General features: G+C 44.9%; 1 protein-coding gene across 5 annotated transcripts in view; it reads right to left on the bottom strand.

Moving 5' to 3' along the window:
- Window positions 1–15040, bottom strand: part of inpp5b (inositol polyphosphate-5-phosphatase B) — a 131184-nt gene that overhangs the window by 29161 nt on the left and 86983 nt on the right. For all 5 annotated transcript variants that reach the window (XM_085962401.1, XM_085962397.1, XM_085962398.1 and 2 more), the window contains 5 exons: window positions 10389–10570; window positions 4857–4968; window positions 3429–3538; window positions 2800–2935; window positions 704–814 (listed from right to left, as the gene is read on the bottom strand). In XM_085962401.1, coding sequence (XP_085818527.1) covers window positions 704–814; window positions 2800–2935; window positions 3429–3538; window positions 4857–4968; window positions 10389–10570 — 651 coding nt within the window. The remainder of the gene's footprint in view (window positions 1–703; window positions 815–2799; window positions 2936–3428; window positions 3539–4856; window positions 4969–10388; window positions 10571–15040) is intronic.

The following is a 15040-nucleotide window of genomic DNA, read 5'->3' as shown; positions in this document are numbered from 1 at the left end:
AAACACTGTACGATTTTCATGCTGCTGCCACTTGGGAGCATTCAGAGCAAATGAGAAAAAATAAAATGCAGATGCAAACACTGATAGGTTTGAAATGAGGAAAGTCCAGTTAGGCTCCTGGGTCTAATATTTGGGAATTCAACATATAATTTGGAGTAAAAGCTGAGAAAACATTGGTGCAGTATGGATATTCTGACCTTGGGTGATATATTTTATTTATCAAGTGGCAGATAAACATAAGCCAACCTTGCATGTTCTTGTATTGACAGGTAATACAGTTTGAACATCTTCAATACATTTTTCATCAACTTCCCTTGGCAGTAACAAAAGTTCAATGCAAACAACATTTAAACATATTGTTGGAAAATATACCATGCCAATGAGTTCTCCAAGAACCCTGCAATTTCACTTCATTGGCACACCCTTGACACTTGCAGGAAAGCAGGTGTGGCAGCCAATGTTCCCTGTAATTTTGTTTGGCGCCGCACGGCCCCTTTAAGGGGATGCGTGGGCCATTCAAAATATTGCGCATGTGTGGATTTTACATTGGAAAGCCGGCAAGCCGTGGGATCCCTGGGGCTCTGTGCAGCTTACAGGGAGCATCGGTGACAACATATCGCCCAAGTTGAATTGAGCTGACGATCACACAAAACGGGTCAGTCAGAAAAGCTGGATGACCTAAAAAGGTAACAGAGTGTCTTACCTCTGTCTTGGACAGTGACACTGAAGGAATAGAATCATTCTCCATTCTGTCTAGTGAGCGAACAATATTTTCATATGTCTTCTTGTACAAGTCTTCATTGACCACCTTCATCTGTAAAAAAATATGGACGGTACTTGATCACCGAACGCCACAAAGTTCCACCGCAAACCAACCTAGAGATTATTCCTTAAAACTAAAGCAAAATACTGTGGGATGCTGGAAATCTGAAATAAAGACAAACAGAAAATGCTGGAAATACTCAGAGAAACAGAGTTCACGTTTCAGGCCGATGACCTTTCAGCAGATGTGATGAAATGTCATCAATCTGAAACGCTGGCCTCGATATTAACCACCCCCACTAAGGGCAGAATAGGGTCGGGGGGGGAGGAGGGGGTCAGGGGTAAAAAAAAATTAAAAATTGGAGAACACACCCCCAACCCATATCATACGATCTGTTTTTACGACGGTGGGTTTTGAGCCTGCGATATCCTGCCCTCGAGAGGCGGAACATTCATTAACATATTTAAATCAAGCTCCCACAGTGCAACTGCGAGTCTGATTTAAATTTAACAGCTGCTAGCCGGGTTTTCCAGGGCTCAGGAAACCCAGCAGTGAAATGGAAGCCAACAGGAGCAGCAGTGTCCTCCCTCCCGCCGGCCCCTCAAGGAAGCCTTCGGCCTTCCTTCAGCTGATTGCCACCTCCCCGTTCCAGCCGTGATCGCTGACCTCCTCCCACCAAGACCTGATCTGTAGCCCCTTCCTCCCCGATTGCCGGGACCGTCCCCAACTCTGCTTCCAGCATTTTCAGTCTTTATTAAAAGATTATTCCTGCTTAGTTATTACTCCAAAAGTACAAACATCTAGAAAAGAGATCACAATAGACAGAAAGAGCTCCATTTACTGGTCTGGCAGAGAATGGATTAAATTCACTAATTTACCAACACCAATTTGTAAATAACAACAGAGAATGCTGGAAAAACTCAGCAGGTCAGGCAACATCCGTGGAGAGAAATTTGAGTTGACGTTGTGGGGCGAACCCTTCTTCAAAACTGGAAAGAAAATAAAATAGATCGAAGGCAGGGCTGCGATCAGACAAAAGAAGTGAAAGAGACAAAAGAAGTAGAAGAGACAATAAAAGGTATACGAGAATGAACCAGTAGCCCTGAACGCATGTGATTTCTACACAGAAAGAAAACCTCAACCAGGACTGAAACAAAGACTCACAAGGTGAAGAAAAGGTGATTCCCATTCATGACTGCATTATATATGGTGCAAATGATTTTCCGCTCACTGCTGATTTTGAAATGTAGGCTCACTGTACTGTACCAACTACTGGGGGTGCATTTACTGGTTTGAGACCAATAGCTGCAGTTTAGGCTATAGCCAGGCAACACATTGCTTGGTCCCTTGCTTGGCTGTCCTGACCAGGAGACAGCTTTGTGTATGCACAGATTTCTCTTACAACAGCTAGAAATTTACCTGTTGAGTGCTGGAAGTGGCGAATCCCCACACCCTAAACATGCAATTTAAAATCAGGTAGGTTTAAAAGTACGGTGGAGGTCTAAGGAATCTCCCAAGAGCTTTGCGAACCAGGTTTGACAGCACTTCCTGTACACACCATGCAATGTCACTGCCAGTATGTCCGACTCCCTCCTCTGGGGGTGTCAGTCTGCTTCGCTCGGATTCAGATTACACCACTCTGGGTTTACACTGTAAATTTAGTGTTGGTGCAAAGAAATAAATCACTTCAGACTGCCACTGACCCTCAGAAATTTGAGATACAGTGAAGCCCAATTAATATCAACAATAATACAATCAAGTTCAATTTAGCATCACATTTTTCCACATGCAAAATATTTCCTTTCATTCCTGCAACGGTTAAGTCTCACAACTGTCCATTTTTAATCGTTTTTTTTTAATTCTAAGGTGCTTTGAGTCTTTCTTCAATCCAGATAAACTATTTACAAAATAATCAGGTTTGATGATACTTGATAGTTTTTTAGTAAACATGGAATACTATTGGACATTTCCTCTTTACAACAGACGACCAAGTGCTAGGATGGAACACTAGTGAATGTGAAAAGGTGGTTCCATACCCCAGCTAGAAACAGTGCGCTAACGGGTTTATGGTCACTGATTTTCAAAGCCATGTGACTGCGATACTCCAACTGCTCGACGCTGCTGCCTTTCCAAAGGATTCGATCACACCAGGCGGGAACTCGACATTTCTCACTAAGAAGTAAATAAGACAACACATCTGTAAAAGCCTTTCAGGCACACTGCCTGCCTCACAGTGGTTTACACACACACACACACACACACTTGGGTACTTATGCCTCTCTACTTCTCTATCCTCCTTCAAAAACCTCCTCAAAACTCAACTTTTACACTTTGCCTCTAGTCATCACCCCTAACCTCTCTCCTCTGGTTGGTTTCTGCCTCTTATTATTCCTTTGTAAAGTGGCCCGAGACATCCTGCTATGTTGAAGTTGCTCTATAAATGCACGGTTTAATTGTTGGAGGATGCAGTGAAGGGGGCACTCTCTTGTGGAACTGTACCCCAGCAAAAGCCAGTACTTTCAGGAGAAAACTAGGGGAAAATGGTACCTTGCATTTGTAACTATCTTTAGTTAGACCTTGATCAGAATAAATTTCAAGTTAAAAACGGCAAATCCAACATTGAAAAACTCCCAGTAATAAACAATCCAAGGGATCGGTTGGTTACCTTGTGTCCCAGTTATCAGAGCCAATATCGTATTTGTAGGTTGGTTGAAAGTGGAGTTCTCCTTCTCTGAATCCTCTGAACACACCTGACTCCTTCATGTGTTTCGTTAGCTATACAACAACAGTAGAAGTTCTTATTGTTTCAGTGTTAATGCTGCGGGACACCAACTGGTACCATGTGTTAAATTATAAAATATTTTTGTCATTACTTCTATTTTTTATTTATTTAAGAACTTGAGGACTTCATTCATCACCCTGAATTAGCCACTAAAATACGCTATTACACAAATTTAGACATGCTGATTCTACTGTACTTTGTATATGAAATAAAATATTGGGAAATGCAAATAGAAATGCACACTCTTTCATTCTTACACATTTTCATTGTGCAACTTTGTTTAAGTGAACCATGAAATAATGGAAAAGAAAGTGTGGAATGAGCAAAAGCTACGCAGCCCATCAAGCCTGCTTCTTCCACGACCATATACAATTCATCAAGGACCTAATCAATCTCCTTAAAGTTGTTAGATTTTGTGATCTGCTCCCAGGTGTTTTGGTCCAACCTTCCTAAATGGATACGCCTTTCTTCACGTGCTCTTGATGTATCTGGTTCGTTTTGGAATGACTTTGGGTTATACCATCAGATTTTACATCTCATGCTGGTATTGTCTATGCTGCACATTTTGTAACTCAAGCTGTTAGCACCATTTGGGGATTACTATTTTTTTCTCCCGATTAAATGTTCTGCATTAATTTCCCCCAATCCCCAAAGGTGAGCAAGCAAAACTCCAGAATATCTATCCATCCCATGAACAACTGTTGTTTACCTTCTAGCACCTGATCATCTTGGTCTATACTTGGTCCTATAAAACCTCCAATCCTGTTCCCAACCTGATACTTAACCAGTCGGTTTTTGAATGACTAAATCAAAACAACTTTAGTTGGCTGTCTGTTCCACATTCGTTATTTTGTGGGGGAAAAGTATTTCTTCCAATTTCTAGTTTTGCTTGAGGTTACTTTTAAACCCATGGTCGCTGGTATTGTACTTACAGTGCAAGACAACTAGCATGCTTACATCCAAACCTTTCAACAGTTTAAAGCTCTGGCTCCTCCTCTTCCAACCAATCCATCTTTTCACAAGAGGAGACAAGTTCAGCTTTGCGAGCCTATCCTCATACCTCAGAGGCAAGAATCCTGTAATTATCCTAGTTGCTTTTCTTTTAAATTTTCTCACTCTCCATACTAATCAAAATTTTGTGTAGTTTTCTGATGGTAAGAATCTCCTTTTAAATGGTAATTTCTCCCTTTTTGGGATCCATCTGAGCCAAGCACCAACCACTTGTTAATCTGTGGAGACAACCTTCTCCCAGTGCTCGTGATGGCATTGCAGTCCTAGGGGAGTTAATAGTCATTGTAACTTTCATCTTACCTGATCATAATTGGCGAGTTTCTTATAATCCTTCGCCGCTATTAGCTTTTTAATTGATTCTACCTCAGGATGACATATCCTGTAGTTCAGATCTCCAAGCCATATTATCACGCTTTATTATAAAGAGAAGGAAAAGAACAAAGTTGTAAACATATCCTCATTATGAACAAAGTGAAGCTCTTTCCAGATCATACTTTTATTCCGAACAAGGCTCCTGTGGTCTAGCCTGCAACACATTTATATCATCAGTTCAATACCACTCATTCAACTATGAAGCATTCTTCATGTACGAGTCTGGACGGTAAGCATCAGCAGGCTACTTGACAGTGGAAAACATAGTTGATGTCATCACCCAACAATGCCACGTGCACTGTCCAGCAGGAGTCAGTGAATTATCATAACCAGGAGTATACCTAGGTGCAGACTCAAAGTCCCTCTACTTTGTCCCATCGAGCACTTTCAGGTGAGGCAAAGCTCCCTTCATTTTGCTTCACTCCAAACTTTTGGAAAAACACTCCCAAATTAATAAAGGGAAGAATAGAAGTAAATAAAATAATTGCTTGTTCTGCATCCTATTTCAAATGTAAATTTAGAAAGGACCAAATCTTAGGAAAAGAATACACAGCTCACAATCACACCATCAACAAATCCACTACAACAATTGGTAGTTCTGATAATTCCTTTCTTGGTTAATAATTGCCATACATGTGCAGGTCTAAAGAGAGATGAAAACATTCTTTACAACACATTCAAGAGTTTTATCTGTTCTCCTTGAGGATATGCGGGTAGTCTCATCTCATGTTGTGACTTACGGACGTCACATAGTAGTTACAGCACACAAACAGGCCATCTGGCCCAACAGGTCCATGCCAGTGTTTATGCTCCACACGAGCCTCCTCCCACCCTTTCTCATCTAACCCCATCAACATATCCTTCTACTTCTTTGTTTCTCCTGAATTCCCCATTGGATTTATTAGTGACTATCTTACATTTATGGCCCCGAATTGGAAACATCTGCTCTACATTTACTCTATCAAATCCTTTCATAATCTTAAAAACAACTCTTAGGTCACGCCTCAGTCTTCTCTTTTCTTCCCTCAGCCTATTCAATCTTTCCTGCTAGGTATAACCTCGGAGTTCTGGAATCATTTTAGTAAATCTTTTTTGCATCTTCTCCAGTGCCTCTATATCCTTTTTATAATATGGAGACCAGAACTGTTCACAGTACTCAAAGTACGGTCTAACCAAGGTTCTGTACAAGTTTAACATAACTTCTCTGCTTTTCAATTCTATCCCTCTAGAAATGAACCCCAGTGCCTTGTTTGCTTTTTTTATGGCCTTATTAACCTACATTGCTACTTTTAGTGATTTGTATATCTGTACCCCCAGGTCCCTCTAGTCCTCTACCTCATTTAGACATTTAAGGGGAAAAATTCTCAATGGAGGCGCAAAGCAACTAGCGCCCAGCCGTGGCGCCGCCAACGCCTCCCGCGAAATTCAGCGGGAGGTTAGCGGTGGCGGTAACTGGTAGCGCCCGGTGGCGCTGCGCCGCCGGAGATGACGTTATCGTCATGCGCAGCGCCCATCTCACGATCTTCGGGATCGCCCTCGACTTACCGTCGGACGCTATGTCTGACGGGGTCAGGGGGGGCTACCTGCGGCCGGGGAGGCGGTATTTAAAGGTGAGGTGCGGGGCGGCCATTTTTGTTGCTGGCCGCCTGCCAACACCTGCCTCCGCTTCCATTTCCAGCCTTCTTACACCCACCCCGCGCACGAAGTACCGGTTGTGCTCCATGAGCCTGGCACTTCTCTTGAGTGTCGGGCTCTTTTGCCGGCACTCCCGATCTCCGGGGGCCCAGCTGGGCCCCAGGTCGCGCTGCGCAAGGCCCCTCTCCCCTTTAAGAAGGGGAGGAATGCCTGCAATACTGCAGCACATAGCGTCGCGATATTCCGTTGCAGCGCTCCAAGAGGGAGGTGGGGCGGTTCCAGTAGCGCTCCGCTTCCCTCTTGGGGCGCTACCACTCAATTTCCGTCGCGGAAAAGGGGGCACTACTAAATTTTTAGCCCTTATTTTCCAAGGAGTATGTGGCCTCCTTATTCTTCCTACCAAAATGTACCATCTCAAACTTATCTATACTGAAGTTCATTTGCCAGTTACACACCCATTCTGAAAGTTTAATGTCTTCCTGTATTCTGTCGCAGTCCTCCTCTGTACCAACTACACCCTCCATCTTGGTGTCATTCGCAAATTTTGAAATCGTACTTCCAATTCCCCGAGTCCAAATCGTTTAAGCAAATGGTGAACCACAGTAGTAAGCACTGATCCTTGTGGAACACCACTTCCCACTTTTTTGCCAGTCTGAGTAACTACCTTTAACCCTTACTCTCGGTTTTCTGTTTTGTAGCCAACTTGCTATCCATCCTGCTACTTTTACTCCACATTTTCTGACCTTAGTCTTGAGTCTACTATGCGGTACCTTATCGGAAATCCAACTATATTACATCTACTACATTACCCTTATCTAGCCTTCTTCAAAGAATTCAATAAGGCGGTCAAGCATGCCCTTTCCTTTTGGAATCCGTGCTGACTACTCTTATTATATTTTCAGTTTCTAGATGTTTTTCTATTATATCTTTGAGGAAGGATTCCATTATCTTTCCTACCACCGAGATACCCCACTCTCACTCACGTTAGTTTAAAATAAACTAGTGACATAGTGGCCCTCCTACTGAAGCACTGGGAGAGAGCATCAGGATCTGGCTTTGCCCTGGCAATTTGGGAAGGATGGGGGAGGGGGTGGAGGTGAAATTAACAAAAAATGGCTGCCAGTTAAGGGAGTGGGGGGGAATTAACAAAAAATGGCTGCCAGTTAAGGGAGTGGGGGGGGGGGGCGCGGAATTAACAAAAAATGGCTGCCAGTTAAGGGAGTGGGGGGGGGGGGCGCGCGGAATTAACAAAAAATGGCTGCCAGTTAAGGGAGTGGGGGGGGGGGGGCGCGGAATTAACAAAAAATGGCTGCCAGTTAAGGGCATTGGGGGGGGGGGGGGCGCGGAATTAACAAAAAATGGCTGCCAGTTAAGGGCATTGGGGGGGGGGGGGGCGCGGAATTAACAAAAAATGGCTGCCAGTTAAGGGCATTGGGGGGGGGGGGGGGGAATTAACAAAAAATGGCCGCCAGTTACATATGCTGCCACCAACGAACATCCTTGTGCCTCCAATTTTTTCTTTTTCAGTTTTCTCTCCTCCTTTCCTGGAGGTGATGACAACCGCAGAAGTGTGGTTCTGCAGGTGATGATGGACCTCTGTTATCTAGCCCAAGATCTAACCCAACAACCCTGGCTGTTTTTCATGCGAGAGCCTGGACGGCGAATGCCAACAAACTATTCTACCCCAGTGGACATTTCACAGGGACCTGGGGGGAGGGGGGGCGGTGGGGGCGTTAGGGGGCAGATTCCCTGTGCTCACTATCATAAATGTGTTTATGATTTCACTGCAAAGTTCACAAAGAGTAACTCTTCCCCACAGGGATAGGAGCCTAAGATGTATTTCCTCTATACCCTCCCCCCACAACCCCATGAGGACTGTGATCAATTACAACACAGTCAGATCAGCAAACTCAACATGGACTCTATTGAACTTGGAATCCTCCTGGTTTGTACAGCTCACTACCACACCAACAGGTACAAAATACCCATGCAGCCACTGGAGGGGGCTAATTGCTGTCTCCTTAGAATCATAGAATGGTTACAGCAGGGAAGACGGCCATTCGACCAGTCGAGCCCATACTGGCTCTCTGCAAGAGCACTTCAGCGAGTCCCACTCCCCCGCCCTTTCCCCATAGCCATGCAAATTTCTTTCCTTCAGATACTTATCCAACTCCCTTTTGAAAGCGTGATTGAATCTGCCTCCACCACCCTTTCAGGCAGTGCATTCCAGATCTTAACCACTTGCTGCTTAAAAAAGTTTTTTCTTATGTCACCTTTGGTTCTTTTGCCAATCACCTTAAATCTGTGTCCTCTGGTTCTCGACCCTTCTGCCAATGGGAACAGTTTCCCTCTATCTACTCTGTCCAAACCCCTCATGATTTTGAACACCTCGATCAAATCTCCTCTCAATCTTCTCTGCTCTAAGGAGAACAACCGTAGCTTCTCCAGTCTATCAAAGTAACTGAAGTCCCTCATTCTTGGAATCATTCTCATAAATCTTTTCTGCACCTTCTCTAAGGCCTTCACATCCATCCTAAAGTGTGGTGCCCAGAATTGGACACAGTACTCCAGTTGGGGCCGAACCAGTGTTTTATACAGGTTCATCATAATTTCCACACTTTTGTACTCTATGGGGTAGATTTTCCCGAACCTGTCGGGAAGAAGGCGGGACTTCCCCTTTCGGGTTTTTGACCTGCCTACTTCGACGTCCAGCCAATCCGTGCGATTTTCCCTTGATTGACCTTGTTGAGCCCGCCCAGCGGGCTCAGCAGGCCAATTAAGGGCCACCCGGCAACAGGTGACATCACAGACTGCAATTTCATCTGTCAAGAGTTTTTGACAGATGAAATATCAGCATTTCAGCTGTTTGAAGCTGTCAAACACTGACAGTCTGAGTTCTGACATGAGTCATTCTGCACAGACTCAGTTAGAACTCTTACCGGCACTCAAAGCTGAAGGCTGTCACTTTTGACAGATCGCAGCCGTTCAGCTTTCAGTTCCGGCTGAGTGATGCGCTCCCGACGGCTACAGGAAGAAAGGCTGTGAAGGTAAGTACAGGTAAGTAAAAGTTCTTTACACACTTTAGACACACCAAACACACTTACCTTTACACTCATGTACCCATCACTCACCTGAGCGCCAACATCGTGACCCCTCCAACTCCTTCAACCCGCCTGCTCTAACCTGGCGTGGTTTGCAGCCGTCGGGAAACCCACACGAAACCCCTCAAAATAGGGATTAGGCTAAAAACTGCCTGTTAACTACCTGTTAACAGGCAGTTAATTGGCACTAATCCCTTCCCACCTGGTTTCGGTGGGTCCCAGTGCGGGGCGGGTACCCGCCGCCCCTGAAACTTACGTGGGGCGGGGTTTTGGGTGGGATGGTGTCGGGACCCCCAAATTCGGGATTTTCAGCTCCCGCCCACCTGAAACCCCGCCCGACGGCTGGGGGAAAATCGGGGCCTATATCTCTATTTATGAAGCCCAGGATCCCGTAAGCCTTTTTAACTGCTTTCTCCACCTGCCCTGTCACCTTCAAAGATTTGTGCACACATACCCCCAGGTCTCTCTGTTCATGCACCCCCTTCAGAATTGTACCATTTCGTTTATATTTCCTCTCCTCATTCTTTCTACCAAAATGTATCACTTCACACTTTTCTCCTTCATGGTAACATCAGATAATGCTTGATGAAGAAAACGGATTTTTCCTGGAACTCAGGTAAAGTATAAGGTACTTCTCTGAACTACAGGCAGGACTTGCTGAAAAAAATGTATTTTGTGCAATGAACCTTTTCAAACGTATAGCCAACTGACGTGGGAGACTTACTCATGCTTCATGATTGAGAGGTGTGGCAGGTTAGACTGAACAAAGCGCATTCTGGAACAGATTTCTTTGTAGTCTTGGTTCCGTCTGTCACATTCTTCAGTGTGAGCTGCGAGATGCGAGTTAACGATACACAAGGTGGTGTTATGGAATTGAAACCTTATGCTCACTCCACCTTTATTACCCTAGGAGGGAAAAATAGGAAAAGAAGAGTTTGGAAAGTTTGAGAGAGAGATTTAAGAAGACACAGAACAAAATGATATAGGACTTCACAATGGGTCAGATCTTGCTGGAAAAATAGTGCGCGTTAACGACACACGCCGTTATTAATGTACTAATCGGCCAGCAAGTTCAGGGGATTAAGGGATACGCCGCCAGTTGCGAATCTCCAGAACTTGCTGGTCGATTTACACCGCTCCGCTGTTTGCTTCAAAAACAGCTCTATGAAGTAATTCATTGCGGAAAACACTGATGAAAAAACACAAAAGGAGCTACAAATATTACTATTTCTATTATGCAAGTCGGTAACTCTGCTGAGACAGCACTTATTAGTTATATTATTAGAAGTCAGCAGCTCTGCTAAGATGAGTGTTATGGAGACAGCAGAAAGGTGAGCACATGCTGCCTTTGGTCTTCACCTCTTTGGCTGGCGTGTGCTGGGGGACTTGGAGGAACATCGGCTGGCTTTTTGGGTCTACAGCTGGGCCAGTACCCGAGGTCAGGTGCATATGGCAGCTTTGGGCCAGTAGATCAGCCGAGACATCGGGTGCTCCTGTGCTACGTGACCTCGTCGGCATGAATAGAGCAATGGAGGGGGCTGCTGCTGGACAGAGTGAGGTACAGTACATGGACAGGGAAAGGCACTGCATTGAAAATCCAGAGCAGCAGCCAGTGAAATTTGGAGACTCGCTGTTAATCCGCACTCGCGGGAAGGGGGTTATTTGAGATTCTGAGTGTATCATAAAAAACTGCAGCTCCATAAATTGTGATCACCTGAAACCAAATGATTGTAAACTTTTAAATTATAAGCATAAAAAATCTCTCTTACACTTGTGATGTGATTTGACCTAGGTGAAGAGATGTGCGGCCAGCATAATTACACAGAATTTACAAAAGGCCATTTGGCCCATCAGGTCTATGTCGGTGTTTGTGCTCCACACGCGCCTCCTCCCACCTTACTTCATCTCTCCCTATCAATATATTGATGTTGATAAGAACAAGGCTTCAGCATTACATGCAATATTTGTCTGGTTTATAAACCGATACTGCATTTTTAAAATTATGACGTCCATTTACAAACCCGTCGCAGGTCTATACGACTTCGCTGTTAAAAAGTATAGCGCACATGCAGTCTGAGACACAGGAAGGCTATTCATTTTGCTGAGTAGCTTGCATACCCCTCAGTTGAAGGATACATATTTATTACTGTCTCACATAAGAAAAAGCATGCTATAGAATTGCAATACTAGCACAGAACTGCTGACCCAGGAGTAGCAGGAGAATAGTTTAAGAGAGGACATTGGGAGGGAAACACATGACCAACATGTGTCGGTAAATCTCTCCAATGTCACACAGTACATCAATTCTCTTTTCTCATTACTACTCCCCATTGCAATTCTTTTCATAAATTCAAAGGCAGCATGAAGTAGAAGCACCAGCAGAATTACCACTCTGAACGACAAAGCAGCTGTGCGAGCAACTAGAACATCTTGTGACAGGAAATATCAGGAACTAAAAATGGATCCTTTTTGAGGTTTCATTTACTTTAGACCTTATTATATCAAAACAGAACTATGAATACAAGTGAAGCAAGTGGATAGCTACACAATAATTATGCCACATGAAGAAGCAGAAAGGTCCTTTTTAATAATGATTTTAATCACATGCCTCATTCATAAACCCATATTAAGAATGACCGGGGCATTTTAAAGGGGAAATTGGTGCCTGCTTAATTTATAAACATTATTAATATCCCAGGAATAAATATGTCCGGCAAGGATTGCGTAAAATGCAACATCTAAATGAGCTTTTTAACACTCCAGACAAGGAGTTTCATTTCATTCCCTGCGAGCGAGTTCCCGGTTTCAGCCATACTGAAAAAAGCCCTGAACGGACAGGACTGCAAGCCTGCCCCATGCCTGCTGTTAGGAACCCTTTAGTTTGGGGGTGGGGGGTGGGGAAGAGGATAGAATGGTGTAACAGAGGAACTTGAAATGGGAAAAAGAGAGGACCACTTTTTTGACCCATTCCCAGATGAAATAGCAGGAAAAAAGTGGTGGAGACCTTAATGTCCATTGCCCACCCCCCAGGAGGGTTGGAAGCAACCCTGCTCCTGCAATAAGCACAGGCCCATCACTGAATACGGTGGGAGGGGCATTCCTGTCCTCCTGCCCCCAGGTGCGGGGGTACCCAGTGAACCTGGAGGGTGAGGAGGAACCACACAGCGAGCACAGGCCCATCACTGAATACAGTGGGAGGGGCATTCCTGTCCGCCTGCCCCCAGGTGCGGGGGCACCCAGTGAACCTGGAGGGTGAGGAGGAACCACACAGCGAGCACAGGCCCATCACTGAATACGGTGGGAGGGACATTCCTGTCCTCCTGCCCCCAGGTGCAGGGGCACCCAGTGAACCTGGAGGGTGAGGAGGAACCACAGAGCGAGCACCGGCCCATCACTGAATACAGTGGGAGGGGCATTCCTGTCCTCCTGCCCCCAGGTGCAGGGGCACCCAGTGAACCTGGAGGGTGAGGAGGAACCACAGAGCGAGCAGAGGCCCATCACTGAATACAGTGGGAGGGACATTCCTGTCCTCCTGCCCCCAGGTGCAGGGGCACCCAGTGAACCTGGAGGGTTTGAGGAGGAACCACAGAGCGAGCAGAGGACGATCCCTGAAGGAACCCTGCCGGATCTTTGGGACTTCCTGCTCTCGGATGGAGAGCAGCAGCAGCCAGAATGCCCTAATGCTGGTGGCCAGGCCTAACGCTGTACTCCTTTCCCCTGCCCAGTCCTCTGGCGCTAAGCCCTTCCACCAGGAGAGGCCAGCGCGTGCCCGAGCCATTTTAATAGCCTGGCAAACCACAATCGGTTACAGCTCAGTCCGAACAGGTACAGTGCACTTTGGGTGCGCTGTTCTGGCTGCCGAGCGAGGTAACTCATCTATACGCTCATCTGGTTTTCAATGCGATGTGCGTGGAGTATATGTGCGTCCAGGTTCAGGCTCTTCACTCATTAGCGCACCCATAACAACTGAGACATCCGTCAATCCGATGGCAGAATCCATCCTTAACTAGTGTCAGGGGAGGGGCAGGAAAATTGGTTTACATATAATCGGAGTGATCAACATCTATGCTCCGATGGGGTTCCTTTTCCAATCTTAATTCAGATCATTCACAGAACACTTAAAATAGATGCACAAACTTGATGACAGTGTCTAAATAAAATCAAAACTATCTATTACTATTTTCTCCAACTTACGGTACCTCTGAAATTGCATGCGCTTTCATTTCTGCATCAGTTTATTAGTACTCCTGCTGTGAACTACAAACTACCCGATTGACAGCTAGATTATTAGCCACTGTTACGCTGCATTATGCGAGACGGTAAAGCAGTCACGGTACTCTCCTGTACCTACAACAAATAAATCCCATCATCAGAGAGCAGATAGCCAGTTTCTCACTGCCACCTGCTGGCAATGATAGTCACAGGTTTCACTCCCGTGAGCAAATACACTGATAACAGTGCTCGGCAGTTTCTGAAAGACTGCAGCATTAACTAATATTTTTCTTCTCAATGCGACAGTGCCTAAAAGCTATACAGTCATGACAAATGCATAAGCAAATAAATAGAAACTCCTGTTATCATATATAAAATATTATATCTGCACTATAATTAGACTGCATGTTAAACCACCATGAACAAAACAGCATTCTTCTAACTATGTTCAGGTTAGTGAGAGAGTGAATGTGTACATATGTTTTTGTTACTGGTCCTGATGTGCGTTAAAATATGTTTCCGTTGTAAGTTTCTGAGGCACAGTTAGAACAGGAAGTTTCATCATTGATAAGACCCGGAGGAACCTTTTATTTTATTTCCTCCATGTCTCTGTATCTTGATTCATCTCAACGCTCCAACAGTGAACAGTTAAAACACATATAGCACTTGTAGGTCTCCATGCAGAGGGTCTTAACAATATTAAATACCACCGCATATCCCCATAGTGCAGGAATGGGGTCTGTTAGGATGAGAATATGCACCAGAGGCACAGTTCCACATTACAGTGAAGTTACAGCAATGTTGATACACTAGTTCCTTAAACATAATGGAATGTTCTCATAATATAACCCTGTAAGCCCTGGCATTGTTCTGGTGAATCTGCACTCTACCCTCTCCAAGGCCAATATATCTTTCCTGAGATTCAGAGCCCAAAACTGAACACAGCACTCCAGATGGGGTCTGACCAAGGCTCTGTACAATTGAAGCATCACTTTGTATTCCAGCCACCTGGAGATAAAGGCAAACATCTGCAAGATTAGCAGATTTCTGTGCTTTACATACAGAACTGTTCCCCACTCTATCTACCATTGTGACAGAGTCTCCTCAGAAATGTACCATTCATTAACCGAATGGACACCAGGTTGTCCTTGATTTGTTTTTACA

The sequence above is a fragment of the Somniosus microcephalus genome, chromosome 20 (assembly GCF_052327205.1).
Source record: "Somniosus microcephalus isolate GS21.2 chromosome 20, FLI_Smic_1.0, whole genome shotgun sequence".
NCBI lineage: Eukaryota > Metazoa > Chordata > Chondrichthyes > Squaliformes > Somniosidae > Somniosus > Somniosus microcephalus.
Note: the sequence above shows the minus strand (reverse complement) of the source record. Positions and strands in the feature narration are given on the sequence as shown.